This window comes from Dendropsophus ebraccatus, chromosome 4 (genome assembly GCF_027789765.1).
Source record: "Dendropsophus ebraccatus isolate aDenEbr1 chromosome 4, aDenEbr1.pat, whole genome shotgun sequence".
In the NCBI taxonomy this organism is placed as follows: Eukaryota; Metazoa; Chordata; class Amphibia; order Anura; family Hylidae; genus Dendropsophus; species Dendropsophus ebraccatus.
In genome coordinates, this window is record NC_091457.1 from 31,924,666 (window position 1) to 31,942,060 (window position 17,395).

A 17,395-nucleotide genomic window follows, 5' to 3' on the forward strand; every position below is an offset into this window, starting at 1 on the left:
AATCCACCCCTGCAGAGGTCAGACCCCCTGCAACCCTCCCTTATTTTGTGGTTAGGGGGAAAGTAATTTTTTTCCTGGACAACCTCTTTAGGCTGGGTTCACACACAGTATATTTCAGGCAGTATTTGGTTCTCATGTCAGGTCCTCATTGCAACGAAAACCAGGAGTGGATAGAAAACACAGAAAGGCTATGATCACATAATGTTGAAATTGAGTGGATGGCCATCATATAATGGCAAATATTTGCTGTTATTTTAAAACAACGGCTGTTGTATTGAAATAAAGGCAGTTAGTTACCGTTATATGGCGGCCATCCACTTAATTTCAACATTGTGTGAACAGAGCCTTTCTGTGTTTTCAATCCACTCCCGGTTTTGGTTGCAATGGGGACCTGACATGAGGACCAAATACAGCCTGAGGGTGCCTTCACAACTACCGACTTGCAGCGTTAATAACGCTGCGAGTCGGCTAGGTCCTGGCAGATCACTGTCAGTACATACAAGCAGCGGTCTGAACGACCGCTGCGTGTATGTAATTCTGCCGGCCGCTTAACCCCTTCTGATGCCGGCCGCCTCCCGCTCCGCTCTGTATACATTACCTGTCCTCGCTCCACGGGGTCCCGGCGTCCTGCTCTCCCGCCCAGCCAATCAGTGTCTGCGGCAGGGCAACACACTGATTGGCCCGAAATCAGAAGGGGTTAAGCGGCTGGCAGATTTACATACACGCAGCCGTCGTTCAGACCGCTGCGTGTATGTACTGACAGTGATCTGCCAGGACCTAGCGGAATCGCAGCGTTATTAACGCTGCGAGTCGGTAGGTGTGAAGGCACCCTGAAATATACTGTGTGTGAACCCAGCCTTAGGGTGGGTTCAGACTGAGGAATTCTCGCGGAAAATGTCAGTCACTTCTTTCAGCGGATCGCGGAATACGGCGGCCCATAGAGGGGTGCCTATGCAGCCGGCGGAAAAGCGCGTGCCCGTGCGGGCGGACAGCTGACGGAATTCCGCTGCCATTTTCCGCAAGAATTCCTCAGTCTGAACCCACCCTTAAGCTGTGACAAGTCTAGATGCAGCCCACTATTATTAGAATTGCAATCTCTACCCACGGCTGGTAGCGCTGAACGGCAGCTGTCACACACTGCAGTTTAAAAAAAATTACACAGCCCGATAATCGTTTAACGAGAGCTGCAAGGACATTGTTACCGATGTCCTTGCAGCCCTTACTAAACTGGCATACATTACCCATCCACATTCCAGGGCTGCTCCTGCCGTCCGCTACTCCCCGGATCCCGTGCACGCTCTAGCTTCACAGCGGCCTGTCAGCTGATAGGCCTCTCAGCCAATCACAGGCCGGGCCGGGAAGCTAGAGCGCGCGCGACCCCGGGAGAAGCAGACGGCAGGAGCAGCCCTGGAACGTGGATGGGTAATGTATATCATTAGTCGCCGCCCGTGCACTGCTATTACACGCAGTGGTGCGCGGTCGGCGCCCGACAAAAATAGGTTCTAACTTATATTAACGATCAGCTGATCGTTGCATTTCTTACACGGAGCGATAATCAGCCGAATCGGGCCAATTCAGCCGATTATCGTTCCGTGTAATAGTACCCTAAGAGCAACCTTACCACCAGTTCCAGGCTTTGAACAATACTAGCGGGTACTAGCTTTAGACCAGGGATGGGGAACCTTCGCTCTCCAGCTGTTGCAAAACTACAATTCCCATCATGCCTGGGCAGCCAAAGCTTTAGACAATACAAAGCCGCCTCTATTGATTGGTTCAGCCTGCTTATATTTTACTGGAGCTGGAATTCTGCTATAGCGACAAGAAAATGATCTGTGTGTGAGTGGACAACTTGTCAGACGATCATGCACACATAATGGCTGGGAGAAGATGGAGGGTGCTTATATAGTGCTGGGACTTTGGTGGCACAGGGAATAAGGACGCTATGTAGGTAAGATGGTGGGAATGGAGCTCAGTAATAGAAAGGGCCTGAATGGCAGGGGAGGAGGAGGTGGGGGTAGAGGGCATTAGCGAAATGGGAGGGTGAGGAAAGGGTTAGAGGAGGGGAGGTCACATTGGGTGATGCCGGCAGCTGTGCACTCACATGGCCAGAGACAAGCAGTCTAAGCGGCGGAGGGATGCCTCCGCGGGAGTGAGACGGCTGCACCGGATCTAGATTCGTGAGCAGGCAGCCTGTGTGTGGCTGGCTCTCATTGTGACTGAGCGGCGCAGGACCCGCTGGACTCCCCATCCTCTGATACTTTCTGCCTGCGCTCCTCCATCCCATGCCCTGTGCTTGCTTGCAGGGGAGACATTGCCTCCGCAAACTTTTCTCTGTGCAACACAAAGGCAGAGCTGCAGGTATATGATGTGCGGGAAGCGGCCACTCCAGCGGAGTCCGGCAACTCTCCGGTCCCTTTCTTCCTCCTCACCTAAAACAATGTCACTCGGTTCCTTTGTTGCCGCTATTTATTGCGCGGAGCCGCAGCTAATGTGCGTGTGCTCTATGGGATGAGATGGGGGGAGGGGGGAGACTATTTTGTGTCTATAAACAAGTTTATAAATGTGGGCTGTTATTTCAGCCCATTATTCCTGGGGTTCTGCCCCCTCTAATAAAATCACTTGAAGCTTCTCACAATAAATGGTTTGTACATTACAATCTGGGAAAGCATAGGCATATTGAAATCTGGAACTTTGTTCATTGTATTGTATTTTTTTTTAATCTTTTTGCAAGGTGATCCAGCTTTCTATCAAGGACTGAAGGGTTAAAGGAAGCAGGGATGCCCTCTGTGATGGAAAAGTCTCCGGCCTCCTCTACAATCATCTCCCGTAATGGAGCCAAGTCCGACACCTTGGGAAGCAATTCTGAGGGGGACAGCAGTGAGGATGAAGCACCAAGGGGTGAGGGTTCTCCTAAATGATGGACTTGTGTTAGGGCGCCTTCACATTGTCTTGCTTGGGTGCTCTGGGGGGACAGTGAGTTTGCATTACTTTGGCATTGCAGGAGTGGACGAGAATGAGTTAATGGCTGCCCTACAGCTCCATAGAGGGGAAGGGTTAAGAACTGTCTATCCGAAAGGAAATGGGTTAATTGCTGCTTTCCAGCTCCCTAGTAGGAGTCCAGGGCTTCAGCTCAGCTCCATGGGCTCAGCCTTATGGCTATAAAGCAGGAAAGGGGTTAACCCTGTGGATTTCCTTTGGTTAGGATAGCCATTTATAATTTCCTTGCAGAAAATGGGTTAATGTCTATTTTACAACTCCCTAAAGGAAATGTCTGAAGGTTGCATTTTTAGCTTCCCAAGGGAGGAAAAGGGCATAGGGTTTGCCTTGTAGCTCCCCGGAAGAAAATGGGTTAGGGACTGCTGTGGAAGATGGTCTGCTGTCATGCTGTTCCCTGGCAGGAAATGTATTAAGGGTTTCCTAACCGCCATCTAGCTGGAGAGATGAGGGGCTGCTTTCTGGTAGGATAGGGACTCAATGCTACCACGCAGGTCTCCAATAAGATGAGGGCTGATTGCAGCTCGGCCAGGACAATGGTTGAACACTATCTATGCAGCTCTTTAGTAGGGTTGAGTGCTGCAATTGCAGGATTATATTGAGATGAGCCATTTCCAGGGTTTAGTTTCTTCTATGGACGAGTAAGTGATGTAGTGTTGGGACTATTTTAAGTCCTAGTAAATATTATATTGTCTGTAGCGACTGTCTATTTACTGTATGGGATTTTTGAATGATTCAAAATTAAAACTTAGGCCCCGATTTATCACATTGCGTAAAATAGAATTGTGTGTAAACTGCCCTTGGCAACCAATCACAGCTCAGCTTTTAGCTCTGGTAATGTGGTTGGTTGCTGTGGGCAGCTTTCAGCAGTTTTTATTTTACACACTATGATAAATCTGGGCCTTAGGCTGCAGTCCTACAGACCGTATATACACAATGTAGAAGTAGTAAATTCACATGAAGTAGATTTATTCCAGGTATTTCTGGTTGTCAGATCTGTTTTGATGGCAAGCAAATAGATTCCTACAACAAATCTACTATGTGTGAATTTCACAGAATGCCTTTTTGTTAGATAACAAGCCGGCATGTTTGATATCTGTCTGGTTTAAGGCTCTGTACACACTATTGGTGAGATTCTTTGCGGAAACCCCCCGCGCGTATTCTGCGTCTAGTCCTGCCTTCAATCTTTTTGAACTGAAGGGCTTGCGCGTCTCTGCTCAAAGTATTGACATGGCGCAGAGGTGCGCAAGCCCTCCCGTTCGAACAGATTGAAGGCAGGATTCGCGTGGAGGGTTTTCACACGCAATGTTGCACCAATTCCTTAGTGTGATCAGAGCCCAGGAGTGCCTTTACGCAGAGAGATTTATCTGACATATTTTTGAAGCCAGAGCCAGGAATGGATTTGAAAAGAGGAGAAATCTCAGTCTTTCCTTAATGACTTGTTCTCTGTTTATAGTCTGTTCCTGGCTTTGGCTTCCAATATCTGTCAGAGTAATCTCTCTGTAAAGGCAGTCCCCCAACAGCGTCATGCCTGTCCATAGATACCAGAGAAAATCATGGACAAGTATTGGCGCCTTCTTTAAAATTGGCTGGCACCTGCCCTTGTCATATACTGATCAGTATATTTTAAGCCAATATTTTGTGACTTCTTACTTTCTAATACTTATTCTGTAATATACTGTGCTCTCTATTTTTGCTTTCTGAATATCCATCTGAATATCTGTCCCTGTGAATCTGGGGTCTTGTGCCATCTAGCCTCAACCTTTAGGGTACTATTACATGGCCCAATGGGAGCCTGATAATAACTGTGAACAAGCGCCGATCTGCTAGATCGGCATTTGTTTACTGGGCCTATTACACGGCCCGATAATCGTTTGACAAGGGCTGCATGGACATCATTACCGATGTCCTTGCAGCCTTTTGATCGTTGTCGTCGGCTAATAGTTGTTTATTACAAGGAACGATAATTGTCCGGATAGGGCCGATTTGACCAACTATGGTTCCGTGTAATAGTACCCTTACTCCCACTTGAGGATGTGCATCATTCTTCTGTCACTTTTACAGTGGGAAAAGCAAAGTAAACTGAGCCTGCTCCAAGATGCCCAACAAAACATATCTTTGCACCAAATTATAGCACTAGACAAGGATTATAGAATTTTTACCCACCATAGTGGATGTAACATATAGACCTACAGCATCCATGTAGAACTGGTATCTTCCCAGTACATGAACACTGTATGGATGGGGGGTTAGTGTCTGCGTATAGTGTTTTTGTTTTGTAACAAAATGGTGGTAATATGTGATGCAATGAGTAAATATGGTGCAGCAGTATTTGTTAACAATGGGGGACATTTATGAAGACCGACATACTCATACGCCAGTGTTGACAGTGTTCTGTAGCTGGCAGCCCCCAATAAGCATGGCGCCTTTTTGGTAATTTTCCGTGCAGCGAATTATGTACAATCTTATGTCTCCTACTGTCACATAGCTGCTGTTCGTGCCACACTTGTCATGCAACCTCCTCCCTCTTCATGAATAATCAATGCTGCCCGGCCTCGTGCTCGCTCAGCTGTTAGATTGCAGATCAGTCTTCTGTAGGCAGGTTATGTCTGAAAGAATCTTTCCTCTGTAATGTGTTGGAGCTGTGGTCTAGGGGTAACTCACCTGTCTAGACACCTGCCAGCAGTTCATTCTCTGGTTCGAATCCCCTGATGGAAATTAAATAGATGTCTTTTTTTCCCCAATTATTGTATCATTTTTAAGGCTATGTTCACACACACAGTATTTTTGCTCAGTATTTTGCAACCAAAACTAGAAGTGGATTGAAAACACTGAAAGGCTATGTTCTCACACTGGTGAAATTGAGTGGATGTCATTTAATGGCAAGTAATTACTGGTTTTTTTTTAAAACAATGTCCGATATTTGCCATTAAATGACGGCCATCTGCTCAATTTCACCAGTGTAAGAACATAGTTTTTCTGTGTTCTCAATCCACTCCTGGTTTCGGTTGCAAAATACTGAGCAAAAATACTGTGTATGAACATAGCCTTAAGACATCTATTTAATTTACATCAGGGGATTCAAACCAGAGAATGAACTGCTGGCAGGTCTCTAGACAGGTGAGTTACCCCTAGACCACAGCTCCAAAACATTAGGGAGGAGAGATTCTTTCAGAGATAACCTGCCTACAGAGGACTGATCTGCAATCTGACAGCTGAGCAAGCAGGAGGCCGGGCAGCATTGATTATTCATGAAGATGGAGGAGGATGCATGACAAGTGTAGCAGGAACAACAGCTCTGTGACAGTAGGAGACATAAGATTGTACGTAATCCACTGCACAGAAAATTACCAAAAAGGCACCATGCTCACTGGGGGACTGGCAGCTACAGCACACTGTCAGCACCTTAGGTACTGCCTGGGAGCGGACAGATTCCCTTTAAGTAGGGCCCTGTCCCCAATTTCCCTGCTGGATTCACCAAGAGGCGGAGGAAGGCTGTGCACAAGAACTCTTTTTACAATAGTAATCTAGTCCTTTTCCCTCGACACATTGAAATCAATGTATTGTCATCTTTCTGCACAACCTGAATGGTGGAGCATACCGTACGCAGTGGACCATACTGTGTGCACTGCTGTGTTCAATGCTTTTTCATTTACTCGTCCACCCCTACTTTTGAGATATATTTTTCTTTTTATATATACTGTAGCATTAGTGGTGCAGTCTCAGACCATATATTTATCCTTTGTACCTGTACAAATACAGCATATGAAGCAAAGTAAGCCTAATAGCCGATACACATAGTGGAGTTGTAAAGAAATTAGCTTGATGGCTTCACATAGGGGAGGCCTTGTATACCAATAGTCTAGAACAGTGCTTCCCAGCATTTTCCACCTCGGGGCACCCCTTGGAAAAAATTTTTAGGTCTGGACAACCCTACCAAACAATGGTTTACAAAATACAAAAAGCGTCATTCAGTGACTCACAGGTGACGTCTTCTTTGATCTGAGGCTTTCACTTTCATTTTCCTCTCCATCTGGCCCAAACCACCAGGATGATTATTCCAGCTACATTTTATCTCTTCAGAACCGGCCAGACATACAGCTTAGGCTCCACACATTTCTGGCAACTCTATTTCTTTTCTCCCTCCTATAGCCTCCAAAACTGTATTAATTGCACTGTTTGGTGTTATGTGCAGTAAAACAAGTAGGTATGTAGGTTGCCCCCATGTAAGATGCCCTGCTGTTCCCCCATATAGGAATAATGCCCCCTGCTGTGCCCTCCATATAGGAATAATGCCCCCTGCAGGCTGTGCCCTCCATATAGGAATAATGCCCCCTGCTGGCTGTGCCCTCTATGTAGGAATAATGCCCCCTGCTGTGCCCTCCATATAGGAATAATGCCCCCTGTTGTGCCTCTCCTAATAACAATGCACACTGTTGTGCCCTAAATAGTAATAACGCCCCCCTGCTGTGGCCTCCATAGTGATAATGCTCCCAATACTGTGCCCCTCTTAGTAGTAATGTCCCCCATGCTGTGCCACTCATACTACTAAGCCCCCACCTGCTGTGCACTAATAAAACATAAAACAAAGAACATTACCTTATCCAGGCTGTGTGGATGCAGGGAGCAGCTCTTCCTTCTCCTCTGGCTCCAACCCGTTTGCTGCGGGGACAGATCCTCTGCCAGGCGTAATGACGTCACATGATAATGCCTGCTGGAGAGATCACGTCCCCGCGTCCCATAGGCTGCAGGCATGAAGCCAGCAGCCTATGGTATTGTATGTAGGAGCTGGACGCTGACTGTTCACTTCAATGTTTAGCCCACTCACCCTGCATTACAATGAGTGGGCAGAACATGAAAGTGAACAGTGCCTCACTCACTAGAAGCTGCGCAACTGTAGCTTCTAGGGATGCTTAAAGGGAACCAATCAGCCTGTTTGGGCTGATATGGTTCCCTTGAGGATTGTATAAGGGCTCGTTTACACGGAGCAAAAGCAGCTGAATTTCTGCGCTGAATCAGCGCTGAAATTTCAGCCGTTAAAATAGGTGCAGAGCTAATTTCCATTGTGTTGAATGGAAATTCTGCTCTGCAGTTCACACGGTGGAATTTCCACACTGAAATAATCCGCTTTCCGCCAGAAGAATGAACATGTTCATTCTTCCGCTAGCGGAAGCCTATACAAATCAATGGGGCTCTGATTTTCTGTTTCAGCGCGGAATACGCGCATATTCAGCGCGGAATACAAGCATAATACAAGCGGAAATTACGCGCTGAATCAGCGCGGAAATGGGGAAAAAAGGGGGGAGGAGGATTCTAGTATATATTCTGGTATAGTCTAGTTTACTCGCTAAATACTCGCTGAATTTCAGCGCTGAATGCATGCAGATTCAGCGCGGATTCCTCGAGTATTCCGCGCTGAATTTGTCGAGCTGATTACGAGCTGAACACTTTCCTAGCGGAATACGCAGGGATTCTGCTTCCATTCTGCTTATATTCTGCTCGGAATTCAGTGTCAGTTGATTTCAGGCGGAAATATTTCCTTGCGTAATCCGCCCCTTTTGCTCTGTGTGAACGTAGCCTAAAGCACCTGGAGCGGCCCCGGCACGTACCACCCGCGGCCGCAGCAGGTGCTTTATGACGGAGAAAATGACTTTTATTCCCCGGCTCATGACTAGATACGAGCGGGGAAGTAGTCATGGTGGGCGGCTCCCCGCTTGTATCTAGTCACTGCGCTCTGCCTGTCAGCTCGCTCGGCGGGATGATTGACAGGCAGAGAGGCCAGTAACGGACCTCTCTGCCTGTCAATCATCCCCTCCTGAGCGCGCTGAGAGGCAGAGCGCAGTGACTAGATACGAGCTGGGAGCCACCCACCATGACTACTTCCCTGCTCGTATCTAGTCACGAGCCGGGGAATAAAAGTCATTTTCTCCGATATAAAGCACCTGCTGCGGGCGCGGCCGGTACATGCCGGGGCCACTCCAGGTGCTTTATACAATGCTCAAGGGGACCATATCAGCACAAACGGGCTGATTGGTTCCCTTTAAAGTGACAGTGTCACAATTCCCACCAGGATCCTGCGGCACCCTGTTTGGAAATCTCTGGTCTAGAATTTTTTTAATCTCATTGTTTCTAAAGGCGCTAATGTTAGACATATGGCCGATGATATATACTATATGGACAAAAGCATTGGATAGATATTAAAACCTCCTATTCCAAATCCATAACCATATGGAGTGCCCCTCCCCCTTTCCAGTTAAAACAGCTCACTGAGACAACTTTCTTCAAAAATTTTGCCTATTTAGAAGAGTATTTGTGAGGTCAGAAACTTATGTGGCTAAAACCATACCCCCATGCAGTCACCAATAGCCACGCAATGTTGATTGCTGATCAGTCCTGGCAACAGCGGCTTCTGGTGACCAGATGAGGTTGTGGGCATATTTGGCAACATGTAGTGACTACAATGTAGGAACACTGTTTGATACTGTTATGTATTCTGTAGAGTAGCTATGGTGTTCAGTAGACCAAACATAGACTACGTGTGGCTGTGCTTGGTCTGCTTTAAACCAGTATATGTTTTATTTGAGGGATAGAAAAGTGTGGTACCCATGCTTTTCTATAACTCAAACCAGCATAAAGCAGATCAAACATAGTTATAAACAACTATTTGCCTATTGAACCCAAAGGCTACACTGCAGGCATGCCGCAGTTATATTTGACTTAGTTTTTGATGGTGTTCCAATATAAACAGTAAAAGTCCCTCAATTAAAACATTATGTAAATGGACTTAATAGATGTCTTGCATTCAGATTTTCATTCCCTTGCCTTCAGGAATTTACAGAATTTACATTAAAGGGGCTGTCTGATTTAGAAAACCAATTTTCAAATCCCTTATTGGAAAATTCTGAATTAAAGGGGTACTTTGGGATTTTTAAACTTTTGATATGTTCGGCACCGGTAAAGAACATAACAAACATTGGACGTTTGGACTTCCAGCTGTTACAAAACTACAATTCCAATAATACCTGGACAGCCAAAGCTTTAGCTGTCCAGGCATGGTGGGAAATGCAGTTTTGCCACAGCTGGAGGGCCAAAGGTTCCCCATTCCTGTCCTACGGCATCCACCGGTCTCCTGCTGAACGATCCCGCCTCCACTTCTAGGGCCGCCATCAGGAATTTCGGGGCCCCAAGTGTCTGGGCCCCCCACATTAATGAAAAATGACCCACGCCTTGCTGGGAGGTATAATTTGGTTCAGATCAATTCTAGAGAACTGGCTCATATACCCCATTTTACCCAGTGGCTTAAAATGTAACCTCTGTTATACAGTTATAAAATTGTAGAAACTAAATGTGAACAAGGTGCAATTTAAATGTCACCATACAGACACTTGCTTGTATAGCTGCCTCTTGTGCTCTGTATGAAGTGCATTATATTCACCCTTGCAACGTACAATTTATAGCGTGACTACAAGCCCAGCGGGGCTCATTATGATGGAGACTAAAACTTATACAAGAGTGGGGTAGGGGTTCACCTGTATTCAGAATGCTGTTGAGTACTAGGCAATGCTCCGTTTGGGGTTATTGAATTTCGAGGGTCTGGAGGGCTGTTTGATTTGTATATGTTCACCAAAATCCCCCCCCCCCCCCCGGTATGCTCACTAACATAGAATATGTTGATAAGGCTAATATAATGAGGCTGTTCCATGTTAGTGAGCATATACAAATCACCCCCCCCCCCCCCAGGCAGACTAGTTTAGCTCACCCAAGCCAGTGATAGCGAATACATGGCGGTGAGAACGCTTTCTAGGAGATCCTGTTTGTGCAGCAGAGGTGTCTTTATCCTGCTCTGCATAGACCCTCGAAATTCAATAATCCCAGACGGGGCATTGCCTAGCACTCAACAGCATTCTGAATACAGGGGAACCCCTACCCCACTCTTGTATAAGTTGTAGTCTCCATTATAATGAGCCCCGCTGGGCTTGTAGACACGCTATAAATTGTACGTTGCAAAGGTGAATATAATGCACTGCATACAGAGCACAAGAGACAGCTATACAAGTAAGTGTCTATTTGAATTGCACCTTGTTCACATTTAGGTTCTACAATTTTATATCTGTATAACAGAGGTTACATTTTAAGCCACTGGGGAAAATGGGGTATATGAGCCAGTTCTCTAGAATTGATCTCACACACATACACCAGCACACATGTATACAGACACCAGCACACATGTATACAGACACCAGCACACCAGGGCACGATGAAGTTTGAACTTCTGCAACCTGTAAAAATCACCTGATATCACCTGCAGTCCTATGTAACACCACATAACACAGTGGTATCTCTGAGTACAGATAATGTAGTAGATTTCACCTGCAGTCCTATGTAACAGCACAGATAACACAGTGATATCTCTGAGTATAGATAATGTAGATGTCACCTGCAGTCCTATGTAACACCACAGATAACACAGTGATATCTCTGAGTACAGATAATGTAGATGTCACCTGCAGTCCTATGTAACACCACAGATAACACAGTGATATCTCTGAGTACAGATAATGTAGTAGCTGTCACCTCGGGGCACCCCTACTAAATAATGTTCTACAAAATAAGAAAAGTGTCATACAGTGACTCACAGGTGACGTCTTCTTTGATCTGAGGAGTCACTTTCCCTTTTCCTCTCCATTCGGCCCAGTCCGCCATAATGATTTCTTCCAGATATGTTTCATCTTTTCAGAACCTGCGAGACAAACAATATAGGCTCCGCACATTTCTAGCAGCTTCCTTTCCTTTCTCCCCCCTGTAGGCTCCCATAGTAACTGCGCTGTTTGGTGTTATGTGCAGTAAAGCGAGTAGGAATGTGGGATGCCCCCTGTATGTAGGATTCCCTGCTGTGCCCTCATGAGCTAATAATGCCCTTAGAGGTGGCCCCCATGAGCTAATAATGCCCCCAGAGGTACCCCCATGAGCTAATAATGCCCCCAGAGGTGCCCCCATGAACTAATAATGCCCCCAGAGGTGCCCCCATGAACTAATAATGCCCCCAGAGGTGGCCCCCATGAATTAATAATGCCCCTAGAGGTACCCTCATACACTAATAATGCCCCCATGAGTTAATAATGCCCCCAGAGGTGCCCCCATATACTAATAATGCCCCCAGAGGTGCCCCCATATACTAATAATGCCCCCAGAGGTGCCCCCCATGAGCTAATAATGCCCCCAGAGGTGCCCCTAAAAAATCAAACATCCTACTCACCTAATCCGCGCTGTGCAGGCAGCAGCTCTTCCTCCTCTTCGGGCTCCATCTTGCGAGCCGCAGGGACGGGACTTCCGGCAGGCGTGATGACGTCACATCATCACGCCTGCCGGAGAGGTCACGGCCCGGCCTCCCATAGGCTGCTGGTATGAAGTGCCGGCAGCCTATGGGAGGGAATACAGGAGTAGGACGCTGACAGGTCCTGCTCCTGTATTCTGATCGCTTTAATGTTCCCCCCCGCTCAATGTGCGGGCGGAACATCAAAGCGATCAGTGCATCCCGAGAAGCTGCGCGGCCGCAGCTTCTCGGGATGCTCAAAAACAGGTGGCAAGGGGGGGCCGTGCGGGTCCCCCCCCCCCCATGTCTCTTAGGGTCCGGGCCCCATACGGCAGTACCACTTGTACTGCCCTATCGGCGGCCCTGTCCATTTCCAAGGCAGACATGTCTCACCTTGGGAGGCGACACACATGTCCATTTCACCAGAGCAGGTGTAGATTTCTTTCATGGTTTATGCCTGTTTCCAGGTGTAAACCATGATATTTTAGGCGTGGAAGGAAGCCATACCTTCTCCTCACCTTGCCACACCAGGGGCGTATAATGATAAATGTGCCCCAATGATTTCACTAGACCCCATGTAATGCTTAATTTCCCCAGTGGTGGCTCTGCAGCATCACTGTCATAGCGGTTCCATCAGTGGGATAACCTGTAATCTTGTTGTGTATTATTATTATTTTTTAAAGATGACCCTTTTTTAAAAGCATTTAATTGTCCAGAGTGTGCACTCCTTTAGGAGAGCCACAAGGAGACCTTTCTACAGTATCTGTATCCTTCATATGATGGCTGCACAAAGTTCCTCCTTTTGTTGAAAGTCAAACTTTTTCTGATTGATATTCTGTCCTTTTTAGTTTAATAATCTTTTTAGAATAAATGAAGCTGTATATAAATTTAACTTGTATGGCCGCATATTGGACACGGTAGGAAAAACAGCCAATAATATTTTGAAAATTTACTAAGTGAGAGAACAGAAGGATTGAATGGTAAGGGAACCAGAACATGGATGCCCTATTAAACATATAAGTAAAATATTCCTCATTGCTAAAGTAAGATACGTATAGTTAGTCTAAAAAAGTGATCGGATATCGTGCAGAAACTGCTTCCCTACCGCATGATCACAAGGAATATACCGTATCTGTGCAGCCAATATCATGCTGTCATAGCTTACTTCTAGTTTTCATGTATGTATCTACTTGCTGATTTCCGGACTTCCCTTCCCTTTGTTTTGAAATGCTGTGCATTGCTTTTGTTTCTTTACAACAAGGGGGGGGGGGGGTTGGTCGTTGTTGGGGGATTCTGCGTTCTTTGTCAGCCTGCTCCTAAAATTTCCATTGATGCGCTCCCCAGGCACTACTTGTACTTCTCTGTTCATATTAGACCTCAGTCACTTCCGTAAAGTGTCTTAATTTGCGGATCCGCAGTTGTCAGTAAAGATAGATTACATTGCTTTCAATAGGTCTATTTCCTCTTCTGCATTTTTTGTCTCCGCGTTTTCGGGCGGATTCTTTAATCTGTCCAAAGAATGATCAAGTTTATTCTTTGGACGGATTTTATTCTGCAGTTTAAGGGTGCTTTTACACAAAGATTTTCTGAAGCCAAAGCCAGAAATGGATTTGAAAAGAGAAGAAATCTTAAGCTTTCATTTAAAGGAGACTGAAGCACAGCTGGATACATGAAAGATACCATGTGTCTCATTGACCTAACAGCCATCTTAAAGGAGAAGCCAGGCAAAACTTTTATTAAAGTATTATATTGCCCCCCAAAAGTTATACAAATCACCAAAAAGCACTTTGTGCATTTCCCGTAACAAGTGTATATTGGTGATTTGCATAATTTTTGAGGGGCAATACAATAGTGGTATAGTAGATTTGAAGGTCAAAAAAGAAGGAAAAGTATGTCATATAAATATGGGTGGCACATCCAAGATAATAAATAACTATATCTCTCATAAATAAATGCAATAAATCTTTATTAATATATCAAAAACTACAAGTGCAAGACAAACATCTAAAAACATTTAAAAACAGAAAAGACTTCATTGGACCGGGCAAAATAGCCACGGTACCAAAGCACCCCGACTGGTACAAGTGTGATCCCTTGACCCTTGAGAAAGTCTCGGGATAGAGACGGAATGCGTGGGGTTTCCAGACCCCGACATGGGCTCCCTCCTATGGTGATATCTGCTCTTATGTTGGAAAATGGAGAAAAATGCACATAATATAACATAAGAGCAGATATCACCATAGGAGGGAGCCCATGTCGCGGTCTGGAAACCCTACGCGTTCCGTCTCTATCCCAAGACTTTCTCAAGGGTCAAGGGATCACACTTGTACCAGTCGGGGTGCTTTGGTACCGTGGCTATTTTGCCCGGTCCAATGAAGTCTTTTCTGTTTTTAAATGTTTTTAGATGTTTGTCTTGCACTTGTAGTTTTTGATATATTAATAAAGATTTATTGCATTTATTTATGAGAGATATAGTTATTTATTATCTTGGATGTGCCACCCATATTTATATGACATACTTTTCCTTTTTTGACTCTATTGCTCTTTTATGTCATTTTGGGTTGAGCACCCTTTACTTTGTACCTTATTCTTTGAATTGACTGGAGTAGTAGTGCCCTGTCGTCTTTTTTGTGTAGATTTGAAGGTGATATGGTTCCAGCATGCCAAAAGTTCATTAAAAACAATATTAAATCATAGTGTTAAAAATAAGTTATGAATCCATGCTGTGTTGTAAGATCGATGTGTTTCGCGCATGAGCGCTTAGTCATGACCAAGATTTTGATTTAATAAAATGTATCTGTTTTTAATGAACTTTTGGTGTGCTGGAACCATATCACCTTCAAATCTACTATATCCATGGGCGGCTAGCCACCACAGGGACTGTGCCCCCTTTCGAATATACCAGGATTCCTAGGAGGACTGAAGGTGAGCTGATTTCAATTTCCTCATTTTGTACAAAACAGTGGTGCCTTGGATTAAGGGTATAATTTGTTCTGGGACCTTGTTTGTAATCCACATCCACTCTTCGGGTGCTAACACACACACACGACCGATGCGCAGAAGATCTGCAGCAGATTTGATGGTGCAGATTTGATGCTGTGTTTAGTTAATTTCATCAAATCTGGTGCGCATCTGCAGCAGAAAATTCACAGCGATACGGTGTGTGTTTAACCAAAGCAAATTGTCCCTTAAGAAATCATTGAAATGAAAACAATTGGTTCCACCACCCCCCCATTTTTTTTTATTCTGAATAACATGTAGAACAGATGAAACAAAGAATGAGAAACAGCTGAATGTCATATTATAAGTTACTGTACAGTATAGCAATCAGCATGTGGTTATAATGTACAGTAAGTGCATAAACCTGAAAATGCTGCAGTTTGTAGATACAGAATGGAACTGCAGATCCCTATAATGCAGTAGCATAGTACAACAGGCTAGAATCGAAAAGCAGGGCTGCTGTCAGAGGTCTGTGTCACATGACAGCAATGGGGAAGGGGCGTGTGTTCAGTTAGCATGGACCAATCAGGAAGTGAGAATCTCAGAGCTGTGCAGGAGGACAGTAACAGAAACTTCTCTATAGAGCAGTGTGTATAGCTGAGTGTGAGTGCAGGCACATTATAGCAGGAATGGAGTGGATGGGAAACACAAGGGCTGATAGATACTGCAGGGAGGAATGAGCAGGGCAGATGTGGGCACAGTATAGCAGTACTCTGTCTGGGGAGAGAGTGGTTACAGCTATGGAGAGATTACCCCCACAGTCCTTTCCCCTGATGAAAGCCCCAGCCTAAGATGGATCTGCTATGATTTGGAAGGTGAGGGAGACTTCCTGGGTTACAGGAAAGTGCCGTAGACCCCGCTATGCAGACCATGCCCCTCCCCCTCCCACCCAGTTTAGGGAGCTCTTACACCAAAGCAATGCTCTTAAACCAAGTCACAATTTTGAAAAACTGTGAGATCTTCTTGATAAAATGCTCTTAATCAAAGTTACTCTTAAACCCAGGTACCTCTGTACTTTAATAACTTTTCGCCAAACTTCTCCTTTAACAGGGTCAGCTATTTGAAATGTAAATTGCAGCTGACAGACTGTTTAAAAAGTTTACTTACTTTAGCAATTTTCTAGTGAATATCACAGAGATAGAATGAGAAAATATATCATATATTGTATGCTTGATAAAGACGGTGAGAGACTGTTGAAATGTCATATTGACACCATGTTTGATGTGCTGCACAATATTGTGTTTTACTACATCATGGAATACATTTTCTACACGTTTTAAATTTCATCGGAGGTGCTATTGATTGAGCTATATATCTTAAATTTATTTTTCTATCAGTAGCCCAGTAATAGAAAATATATCCACTTGTGGATGTCTTCACACTTTAATTTTTTGGCGTTTTTGACTTTGTATGAAAAGCAATTTTAGATTTGACATTTTTCGGGTCAGCGTTTTTGCCCGAACAGTCTGGCCTAACAAAATGAACCTTCCAACTCTGGTACTACAAGGCTGCTGCTGTTTGGTTTTTTTAACTTTACTGGTTATGAAAATGTGGGGAACCTGATCTGTTTTTAAAAAAATGTAAAAATTTATTTAACAAAAAAAAAAAAAAAAAAAAAATACAGCATAGGGTTCCCTAACTAGGTTTAGGGATAGGGTTCCATGACTAGCCAAGTTAAAAAAACAAAAAGCTGCAGTCTAGTAGAAGCAGTGAGGGAAGGGCCATTTTTTTAGGCCCTTCTAAGCCTGTCAATACCAGCCTGCTACCGCCCAGTCCAGGAGCACCAATTTTGATGCTCTGGGATTACTGGAACCCGGATCTTTCCAGTATCCCTGGTGCGGTGGGTTCTGGGGTAATAATGGGGGGGGGGGGGGATTAGTGTTAGCCATTTTATGCCGGCTAACTCTAAGCCCTGACTTAGTAATGGATCAGACAGCTTCCATTACTAAGCCTGTAAAGTAATAAAACACATGACAAAATTTAAAGTCTTTGTTTAAAAAAATAACACCCCTCATTGACCATTTTATTAATAACCAAAACGCTGGTCATCAACGTGGTCCACCGAATCCAATGCAGTCCTCTGGATAC

The 17,395-nt window shown here is 45.0% G+C and overlaps 1 protein-coding gene across 2 annotated transcripts in view; it reads left to right on the forward strand.

Annotated features, from left to right (window-relative positions):
- The first annotated feature begins 2,210 nt into the window (after positions 1-2,210).
- The window catches only part of RCOR2 (REST corepressor 2), a 42,580-nt gene continuing 27,395 nt past the window's right edge, over positions 2,211-17,395 (forward strand). For both annotated transcript variants that reach the window (XM_069968247.1, XM_069968248.1), the window contains exons 1-2: positions 2,211-2,358; positions 2,732-2,898. In XM_069968247.1, coding sequence (XP_069824348.1) covers positions 2,778-2,898 — 121 coding nt within the window. In that variant the 5' untranslated portion in view covers positions 2,211-2,358; positions 2,732-2,777. The remainder of the gene's footprint in view (positions 2,359-2,731; positions 2,899-17,395) is intronic.